We start from the raw sequence: 10,735 nt of genomic DNA, 5'->3' as shown, positions 1-10,735 counted from the left end.
CTCCATCTGAAAGCACGTGATGGAGATTTACTATTAATCACAGAACCGGCTTTACTGACGAGATGCGCATGACAATCACATGCGATTTATCGTGCAGCCCTAAGTTTGTTTGTTGATCACAAAGTACAAAATAGATGAGGAAAACTAGAATGCCAGGTGTATTCAAAGCGCCGCCATTACTGTCTACAGTGTGTGGAATGGTGCGCTGTGATTGGTTGAGCAGATATATCGCATTCTGCAGAGAAGGGAGACTGGCGTTTGTCGCGGTTTGGAAAGAAAGGGAGAAAACATGACAGTATAACTCGGCGGATATCGTATTTTGTGTAAAATTAAAAATTTACTTTTCGACCAGATACAATACTGATTTTGGCGGAAACTCAATTTTTTTTTTAAATTGTGTTTATCGCGTTTTGGAACCAAACTCTTCATATATACACGTGTATGTGTGTATATATATATATATATATATATATATATATATATGAGAGAGAGAGAGCAAGAGATTTTAAATATTTACATTTTTTTTATATATTTTATGCATTTTTAGTTTACTATTGGAAAGCTACAATGAAGAGGGCAAATAAAAACCTGCATCACCCACTTGAGCATCATGGCTACAGCTCTGGCATAAACATGACTGCCACTGCCGTCTTCCTCATTACAGAGATACACATAGCTGAGGCACAGTCTCACCTGTTGAAGAGGAACCACTCCTCTCTACTGTTCCTCCATTCAGCAATAGTGGCTACGACAGCCAACAAGATCTCATCCTCCACAGCCGTGTCGGCCTGTAGACAGCAGAGCAGCACGGCCAGACAGCCCCGCACACCTACACACACACAACATTATTCTTTCACATCACTTAAGTGAGTGAGATCGGTGTTGCTCAGCCTATACGACTCATCACGTGTGGTGTGTGTATATGATTTGAATCTCACTATCGATGCAGTCCTGCTTGCTGTCCTGCCAGTTAAGGAGCTCTGCGACACACAAGGCGATGAGGGATTCTCTCTCTTCACTGGCTAGAAATGGACACAGCACCAGCACCGTGCTCACACTCCGTTCTGAGAGGGGAAAGAAACTGACACACACAAAAAAGCCATAGAATTAGCAGGAACGTCACAACCACCTTGCTGGCTAGGCTGACATTTCTACTAAAGATTTCTATTTCGAGTAAATAAAAGAAACCTGGGGGAAAAAAAGACCAAATGTACAAAATATTAATCAGCTTTTTGGAATTCTGAAGGATCATGTGACACTAAAGACTAGGGTAATGACTACTGAAAATTCTAAAATTTATTTAAATAGAAAACAAGCTATTTAAATTATTCTATCACAATATTATGGTTTTTACTGTATTTTAATCAAATAAATGCAGCCTTCGTGAGCTTTCAAAAACAATAAAACAATCTTAATGACTCCGAATGGTGGTGTATGTTAGCATTTGTTGTGTGTGTGTGTGTGCGTGTGTGTTATGATAGATATCTTACCTTTCTACATTGCCGTATAAGGCCTTAATGTGGCTTGGTTCCATTTTGCTGTTCTGCATGTATTTTGCCAGAGCTAGCGACCAGAGGGAGCCCTCTTCTTGTGACCTGTGATTAAAAAGGATAAAAGGGTCTATGAATTATACTCATTAAAACAAAATAAAGACATCTATACATAGGCTAGGCCATTACTATTGAAAATGCACATAAATAAATCAATCACATGAATGAGATGACCTTGTGAAAAGTGTGTCAAACAGCGTAGTTTGGATCAGGCTGTCGTTGTGGATTCTCTGCTCTAAACTCCAGGTCTGCAACAGTTTGTGATATTCAGACACCATGGAGTGTGAAAGCTCCATTTCTTCACACCACTGAAGTCCATAGAAAATCTCTGAAACTACATTAAAACAAGTATTGGTGACACTTTATTTGAACTCTATAAAGCCTACTTTATCATATTTGATGCGCATTTGATAAGGCCCCTAAATCAACATGATAAAAAAAATTTACTTTTGTAGTAAATAAAAGGCATTTTAGTATAGTTCTTGATACATGATATTTCATTGCATTATATGTTTGTCCCCACAGTAAAAACTACAGAGCTTTGATCATAAAACTAGCATTTAAATCTTAATAAGACATATTGGGAGATATAAAGTGAAAAACTGATATTTGTATGCATTTCATGAAAATAGTACACTGTTATAAAGACTGATTCACATTACACATTATCAGAATATATCCTCCTCTAAAAAAAATCTCTAAATTATCCTTTCAGAATGTGTAATGCATGAGCAAAAATGATTTAACAAATTATTATCTTACAAGATCACTGCTACCAAAAGCTAGATGAATGAATGAGTCTCACCTATGCGTTTGAGATCAGGAATTTCAGAGAAGTCTGCCTTCACCTGCTGGTCATCAGGTGAAGTTGCAGTGAAGATGATTCTGCCCAGTAATGCACTTACACACAGGTGTGCAGGCAGCCGGTTAGTCGACAAATCCATGCAGGGGTATTCACCAGTGACTCTGAGACGACCACACAGTAAAGGGTGTTTCACCCACTGCAGAGATGCACAAAGATCATTCATTAAAATTACATAGGTTTGCCATTTTAAAGGGATAGTTCACCCAGAAATGAAAATTCTGTCATTTACAGTTTAAGTCAAAAGTTTAGAATCTGCAAAACAGGGCTCTACAGTGCGACCACTACCGCGTGCGACTATGAAAAAATATGTAGGAGCACCAGCGCGACTGACTCGGACAGCATATTTGTGTTTGCGCTGAGGGGACCCTCAAATGTTTCTACATGTTTTTGCAGCGTTGAGTAATGCATTACAGACATATCTGTTGATTTCTTGAACACAATGTTAATCAGAATCCACTCACTGCTCAAAACACCAGCGTTTTGTTAAGCACTAAGTTGGGCAAGCTTACGTATACTTTCATAAACAAAATGTAGACAATGTAAGAGATTCGTTGTGCAGTGTAGAGAGCTTCATTGATTATAATGGAACATTGTGAAATCGTGATGAACTAAGATGAGTGACAGCTTTTAATGATTATTAAGGGAGTTTGTAAATGTGTTATTGATTTAATACAACAGTTCAATAAACAAGAAGTTCACATTAAGTGACTTATATTGTCTGACTATTACACTATTGCCTGATTTTGCTCTATTTCCTCATCAGAAATAGTTTCAAACAAAGTCACAGCTAAGCCGCTGCGGCATCTCCATTCTGACACAGCGGTGTTTCATTAATGAATGAACGTGCGTTTTTAAATGAATCTAGTGAGTCAATGATTCAATTAGCCTACACATTCATAAAGACAGTCACTTGCTTCATTCCTGAATGAATCAGCCGTTTGAACGAATCAAATGAATGAATGATTCAGTGATAAAATCAGTGACTTGCTGCCACCTACTGGCAGTTTTAGTTTCATTTTTAAAGTATATTTTCAGATATTTAAATCATTTAAAATGTCTATATTCAAAATTTTATATTAAAAACATTTATCTCATCATGAATTTAATTGCACTCATGCCACCTCTGAGCATCGTTAAATGTCTGCAAATACACCTACAATCCGCTTTTGTGGTCTTCTATGCCAACTCTGTAGTACTTATTCTTCCTGTTCTACTTGTTCTTAATTCTATTGTTTTAATTAGAAATTTTAAAGAGCTTATGAATATATATTTTTTTACATTTGACATAAAAGATTAAATACTTTTAATTAAGTTAGAAAAATTCCCCTGTAAATCACTTTAAGGAGTCAAATATCACCTCGTAATGGGATGGCTAATTTTTGATCAGATTTTTTTATTATTGATTAGAAGGTGCTCGTGAAATTTTTGACTGTGCTCCTACATTTTTTAAGTTAGGACCACAAGTGCTCCTAAAAATAACAGTAAGCGTAGAGCCCTGCAAAATGTTAATTATTTCACCAAAATAAGAGGAATCATACAAAATGCATGTTATTGTTTATTTAATCCTGACCTGAAAAAGACATTTCACATAAAAGATGTTTACATATAGTCCACAAGAGGAAAATAATAGTTGAATTTATAAAAATTACGCTGTTCAAAAGTTTACATACACTTGATCCTTAATACTGTGTTGTTACCTAATTGATCCACAGCTGTTTTTTTTTTGTTTAGTAATAGTTGTTCATGAGTCCCTTGTTTGTCCTGAACAGTTAAACTGCCTGCATCCTGTTCTTCAGAAAAATCCTTCAGGTCCCACAAATTCTTTGCTTTTCCAGCATTTGATGCTCCAGAAGGAAAAAACGCTGCATTAAGAGCCAGGGGGTTAAGAGCTAATACTATAAATACTATTATTCTCTTACTATATGTAAACATCTTTTATGTGAAATATCGTATTCAGGTCGGTACTAAATAAACAATAACATGCATTTTGTGTGATCCCTCTTATTTTGGTAAAATAATTAACATTTTGCAGATTCTGCAAGGTGTAAATAAACTTTTGACTTCAACTGTATTACTCACCCTCATGTCGTTCCAAACCCATAAGACCTTCGTTCATCTTCGCAACACAATTTAAGATATTTTTGATTAAATCTGAGTTTTTGATTAAATCTGTGAGTTTTCTGACCCTCTATAGGCAGCAATGGAACTACCGCGTTCAAGGCCCAGAAAGGTTGTAAGGACATCATTAAAATAGTCCATGTGACATCAGTGGTTTAACCTTAATTTTATGAAGCTATGAGAATACTTTTTGTGCGCAAAGAAAACAAAAATAACAGCTTTATTCAACAATGTCTTCTCTTCGTGTCAGTCTTCGACGCGCATTCACAGGAGTACCATGACATATGTGTGTGCATTCCTCTGCTTGCAAACAAGGTGCAGCGCATCCGGGTTCTACGTCAGCACCACACACATTAGTTTCAAACAAAGTCACAGCTAAGCCGCTGCGGCATCTCCATTCTGACACAGCGGTGTTTCATTAATGAATGAACGTGCGTTTTTAAATGAATCTAGTGAGTCAATGATTCAATTAGCCTACACATTCATAAAGACAGTCACTTGCTTCATTCCTGAATGAATCAGCCGTTTGAACGAATCAAATGAATGAATGATTCAGTGATAAAATCAGTGACTTGCTGCCACCTACTGGCAGTTTTAGTTTCATTTTTAAAGTATATTTTCAGATATTTAAATCATTTAAAATGTCTATATTCAAAATTTTATATTAAAAACATTTATCTCATCATGAATTTAATTGCACTCATGCCACCTCTGAGCATCGTTAAATGTCTGCAAATACACCTACAATCCGCTTTTGTGGTCTTCTATGCCAACTCTGTAGTACTTATTCTTCCTGTTCTACTTGTTCTTAATTCTATTGTTTTAATTAGAAATTTTAAAGAGCTTATGAATATATATTTTTTTACATTTGACATAAAAGATTAAATACTTTTAATTAAGTTAGAAAAATTCCCCTGTAAATCACTTTAAGGAGTCAAATATCACCTCGTAATGGGATGGCTAATTTTTGATCAGATTTTTTTATTATTGATTAGAAGGTGCTCGTGAAATTTTTGACTGTGCTCCTACATTTTTTAAGTTAGGACCACAAGTGCTCCTAAAAATAACAGTAAGCGTAGAGCCCTGCAAAATGTTAATTATTTCACCAAAATAAGAGGAATCATACAAAATGCATGTTATTGTTTATTTAATCCTGACCTGAAAAAGACATTTCACATAAAAGATGTTTACATATAGTCCACAAGAGGAAAATAATAGTTGAATTTATAAAAATTACGCTGTTCAAAAGTTTACATACACTTGATCCTTAATACTGTGTTGTTACCTAATTGATCCACAGCTGTTTTTTTTTTGTTTAGTAATAGTTGTTCATGAGTCCCTTGTTTGTCCTGAACAGTTAAACTGCCTGCATCCTGTTCTTCAGAAAAATCCTTCAGGTCCCACAAATTCTTTGCTTTTCCAGCATTTGATGCTCCAGAAGGAAAAAACGCTGCATTAAGAGCCAGGGGGTTAAGAGCTAATTCTATAAATACTATTATTCTCTTACTATATGTAAACATCTTTTATGTGAAATATCGTATTCAGGTCGGTACTAAATAAACAATAACATGCATTTTGTGTGATCCCTCTTATTTTGGTAAAATAATTAACATTTTGCAGATTCTGCAAGGTGTAAATAAACTTTTGACTTCAACTGTATTACTCACCCTCATGTCGTTCCAAACCCATAAGACCTTCGTTCATCTTCGCAACACAATTTAAGATATTTTTGATTAAATCTGAGTTTTCTGACCCTCTATAGGCAGCAATGGAACTACCGCGTTCAAGGCCCAGAAAGGTTGTAAGGACATCATTAAAATAGTCCATGTGACATCAGTGGTTTAACCTTAATTTTATGAAGCTATGAGAATACTTTTTGTGCGCAAAGAAAACAAAAATAACACTTTTATTCAACAATGTCTTCTCTTCGTGTCAGTCTTCGACGCGCATTCACAGGAGTACCATGACATATGTGTGTGCATTCCTCTGCTTGCAAACAAGGTGCAGCGCATCCGGGTTCTACGTCAGCACCACACACATGCGGAATGACAGGGAGGATAAGAAATTGTTGAATGAAGTCATTATTTTTGTTTTCTTTTTGTGTTCCAAAGATGAACAAAGGTATTACAGGTTTGGAACAACATGAGGGTGAGTAATTAATGACTGAATTTTCATTTTTGGGTGAACTGTGCCTTTAAGGAAGTACCTTCTTTATACCATTTTAACAAAATATTAAACCAGTGGTTCCTCCCAAAATCTTTTGCCGGCTTGTTTGGCCTGTGTGAATGTGAATGGCTTGAGTACCTGAGGTGGCAGGGCCTGTCTAATGCAACTCCATTCCTCCTCAGTAGGAGTAAGACAGCAGATAAACTGAGACAGGAGACAGCTGGTGTTCTGGGCTGAGGCGATGGTCTGAGCCAGACTTTCCACAGCCTGCACCAGGACCTGCAGACTGACATTAATAACAGAGGAGATTGAGACAAGTTCCCAAACAATTCTTTTAGCTATCCAAATAAAAAAATAAGTAACAGTATTCGGAGAAAGCACATTTATCTAAGGGCCATGAGACCTTTTGACTGTCAGTGGTATGGTGAGCAGCTGACTTTTAACCCAAAGTCCAATGTTGTGGAGGAGGGTGCCCTTTGTGGCCCCTGCACCCAGGTGAGTGATCAATGACTGAATGCCAGCAGTGTATGCATGCTGTAGCTTCAGGAGAAGAACATCTACTGGGAAACACCAGACATGCATTTAAAAGCAATACACACAATTGAGGAGATTTATTTTTTGTGTAATATTGAAAGAAATTGAGAACCACATTCTACATAGACAAATGTTTGAACTTCTTGATGGTTTGGAGAACTGTACCTGAGAGGTGAGTGAAGATTTGGTCCTGTGCACAAAGCTGGAAAACAGTCATAAGCAGCTCCTCGGCAGACGCCAGGAGCAGGCAGTCCTTAACCGAAGAAAAGAAGGTGGCAGCCACATCAGAGATGAAAGTGAGCAGCGGCTCCATGTTCCCAGCGTCTGACATGCCCTTTGCTTCTGACAGGGTGGCGTGAAGCTTGTCAATGATCTGCTTGACATAGGCCTTGCCAATGAGAGGCTCTGCAGAGAAGAAAGGGTGAAACAGCATTATTTCCTTAAGCCAACCACTCATTAAGTCATTTGCAACACATAATAATACTCCCATAATAACTTCCATAATGAGACATTCACTATCATTCAAAAGTATGGGGTCCGTAAGATATTTTGTTTTGTTGGAGGAAATTCATACTTTTTCAGCAAATTCAGTCAAATTTTGCATTTATGTTACGAAGATTTATATTTCCAATAAATGATGATTTCTGAAAGATCATGAGACAATGAAGACTGGAGTAATGGCTGCTGAAAATTCAGCTTTATGATCACAGGAATAAGTTACATTTTTAAATATAATACAATAGAAAACAGTTATTTTAAAATGCAATAACTTTTCACAATAATACTGCTTTTTTTCATTTTTTTGATCAAATAAATGCAGCATTGGATAAACTTTTTTGGAAGAAGACAAGGATCTCACTGGACCAAAACATGCTTCACTGTGATAATGTTTGCTAAGCCAGTATTGCGGTCAGTCACTCATTTTTGTTTCTACCAAGGACTTCCTGCCGAGGAATTTTGGTATTTTATTCCTTCAAATTTGTGATCCAAGAGCTTGTTTTATGAAAGTAAACAGGTCAGTTTTGTCTTTTAACTGCAATATGCGAGACATCAGGTGGTAGTTTTTGAGTAGTGATGACATGCAGACTTACCATTATTGTGCTGCTGTGACAGAGTGAGGCTGATGAGAGGCCAGCCGTGTGCATGATGAGATGATGAAGAAGGGGATCCACGCAGACCCATCACACACAGCTCTCCAGCCAGACCCACCAACCTCTCCCCTAACACTGGACCCCTCAGCCAGCCAACACACACCCCCAAACGGACGGGATCTGCACAGGCCTGGTGTCATGAAAGTGACAAGAGAAGATTTTGTTAACTCATATTTCTTCAATACAAAACATTGTAAAAAGATAAATGTAACCTAACTGAAAAGATAGCTCAATTAAAACAAATACCTTTTCAATAAGCTGAAGAGTCACACTCCAATTCAAATCCCTCTGTTTTAAAAAGACAAATAACTGATTATTGATATCACATGTTTGTAAATTAGAGAAAATGCCTTTTGATAGAAAGATATAAAGTAAAAAAAAACAACAGTTGGAAAATGTAACATTTCATTAAAAACATAAAAAAGGTTTGGGGTTGGCGAGATTTTTTCATGTTTTTGAAAGAAATTTCATGTTCACCAAGACTGCTTTTATTTGATCAAAAATACAGTAAAAACAGTAATGTTGTGAAATATCATTAGAATTTAAAATAACTTTTCTGTCTGAATATATTTTCAAATGTAATTTGACTACAAAGCTGAATTTCCAGTCTTCAACATCACATCCTACTATGCTGATTTGCTGCTCAAGAAACATTTATTATCATTATCATCAATGTTGAAAACAGTTGTGCTGCCTAATATATTTATGGAAACTGTGATGCATTTTTCATGATTCTTTAATATTTTTAAATATATTTATACTTGTATTTATGTTTATTTACTTATATTTATACTTCAAAGTATATTTTGAATAGTAAAGATATTTATAATGTTACAAAAAGTTTTTCTGACACTTTTGGTTAATATAACACATCCTTGGTGAATAAAAGTAATTTCTTTAAAAAAAATCTTACTGTCCCCAAGCATAACCACAATACTTTATTAAAAAAAAAAAAAAAGCAAGTAAAAATCCAACAGGTTAAACAGAATAAAAATCTTACTGACAGCCCTTTCTATAAATATTATTATATTATATTATATTATATTATTATCAAGGCTTTTGTGAAAATGTCAGAAAATAATATCACATTATTATTTGTAATAAATATAATTATTTCCTGAAGACCGGTGTCTGTTATTATGCTGATGTTGTCACTTTGTGCCGTGCCTAATGATACCCTTTAAACATGGTAAATACACTGAAATACAGCATCTTGTGGGTTATTGCTTTAATATATCCCTGTAGCATTCCAATCCCCCAAACCACATGGGTCTCTTACACTGATGTGGTTGAGGATCAGTGTCTTGTCATCACTGGAGCTGCAGCACTGCAGGGAGCTAAAAACCATGTCCACCAGGAAGTCAGTGTCCTTCCTGTCGTCTTGTTTTAACCATACAGTCACTCTTTGAAGGAGAAAGTAGACAGCTGTGTTCTCAGCGAGCGGCCTGAGCTCCGGCCCCATTTCAGGCTTAATTTCCTCTGGCCTCAGCAGCACCTGGAACACCTGAGGACTTGGGAACGCCCCGAGCAGCTGAGACAAAAAGCGCAGGTGCCTTTCCGACTCACGTTCGCTCACGTACACCATGTTGAGCTCCGCCAGCTGGCACACTAAATCCAGTAGGTGTCTATTTCTCAAGGGACAGTGCTGCTCCTCGACCACTTGAGTTTCCCTGGGAGGTTCCTCTCCTTGGCCTCTATCTTCCTTGTCCATGAAGCAAATTTTCACAGTTTTCTTCTTCTTAGTCTGTTTACTGGCACTGTTCGGGTTATGCATATTCTGCAGGAGCGATGCAATGCCCTCCAGGGCGGTTTGCTTGGCTTCTTCACGGTCTACGTAAGTTGTGCACAAGTGACCCAGACCCTCCCAGAAGTCTGACAGCAGTCTTTGAAAGGTGGGAGTCTCTTTCCCAGCCACCCGCTTTTCCCAGGACAGCAGCATATCTGAGACCTGAGGGAACAGAGGACCCGTCTGCAGCGATGGGTTTCCCAGAGCTCTGTCAATCAACGGCAGGAGCTGTGAAGAGAGAGTTCAATACATGAGATATTAGCAGATTTAGAGGGAGACCTTTTCATTGTGATCCACAGACCTGTTCCGAGATCAGCATGTTCTGGATGTTTCTCTGCTCCTGCTCATCTCCAGCATTCTGTAGGATGATAAACCGAAGGCACTCCATTGTGGCAAAAATAATGGCTGCACTCTCTGAGGGACTGGACGTGGCACGATCACTCGACAACCTGGACCAAACAGACCAGAATAAAGGAAAACATCAATTAAAAAGTATTTTATATAATTATATATATATATATATATATATATATATATATATATATATATATATATATATATATAT

At 37.0% G+C, this 10,735-nt stretch overlaps 1 protein-coding gene across 1 annotated transcript in view; it reads right to left on the bottom strand.

Moving 5' to 3' along the window:
- The window catches only part of LOC107554323 (E3 ubiquitin-protein ligase listerin-like), a 34,419-nt gene that overhangs the window by 17,785 nt on the left and 5,899 nt on the right, over window positions 1-10,735 (bottom strand). Inside the window, exons 7-18 of the mRNA XM_016236812.1 lie at window positions 10,472-10,619; window positions 9,664-10,398; window positions 8,631-8,672; window positions 8,325-8,514; window positions 7,399-7,638; window positions 7,103-7,256; window positions 6,838-6,985; window positions 2,356-2,551; window positions 1,725-1,884; window positions 1,491-1,595; window positions 939-1,081; window positions 694-829 (exon numbers count right to left, since the gene is read on the bottom strand). Coding sequence (XP_016092298.1) covers window positions 694-829; window positions 939-1,081; window positions 1,491-1,595; window positions 1,725-1,884; window positions 2,356-2,551; window positions 6,838-6,985; window positions 7,103-7,256; window positions 7,399-7,638; window positions 8,325-8,514; window positions 8,631-8,672; window positions 9,664-10,398; window positions 10,472-10,619 — 2,397 coding nt within the window. The remainder of the gene's footprint in view (window positions 1-693; window positions 830-938; window positions 1,082-1,490; window positions 1,596-1,724; window positions 1,885-2,355; window positions 2,552-6,837; window positions 6,986-7,102; window positions 7,257-7,398; window positions 7,639-8,324; window positions 8,515-8,630; window positions 8,673-9,663; window positions 10,399-10,471; window positions 10,620-10,735) is intronic.

This window comes from Sinocyclocheilus grahami, unplaced genomic scaffold, assembly GCF_001515645.1.
Source record: "Sinocyclocheilus grahami isolate Dianchi unplaced genomic scaffold, SAMN03320097.WGS_v1.1 scaffold497.1, whole genome shotgun sequence".
Classification (NCBI taxonomy): domain Eukaryota; kingdom Metazoa; phylum Chordata; class Actinopteri; order Cypriniformes; family Cyprinidae; genus Sinocyclocheilus; species Sinocyclocheilus grahami.
This window is presented reverse-complemented; position numbering and strand designations above follow the sequence as displayed.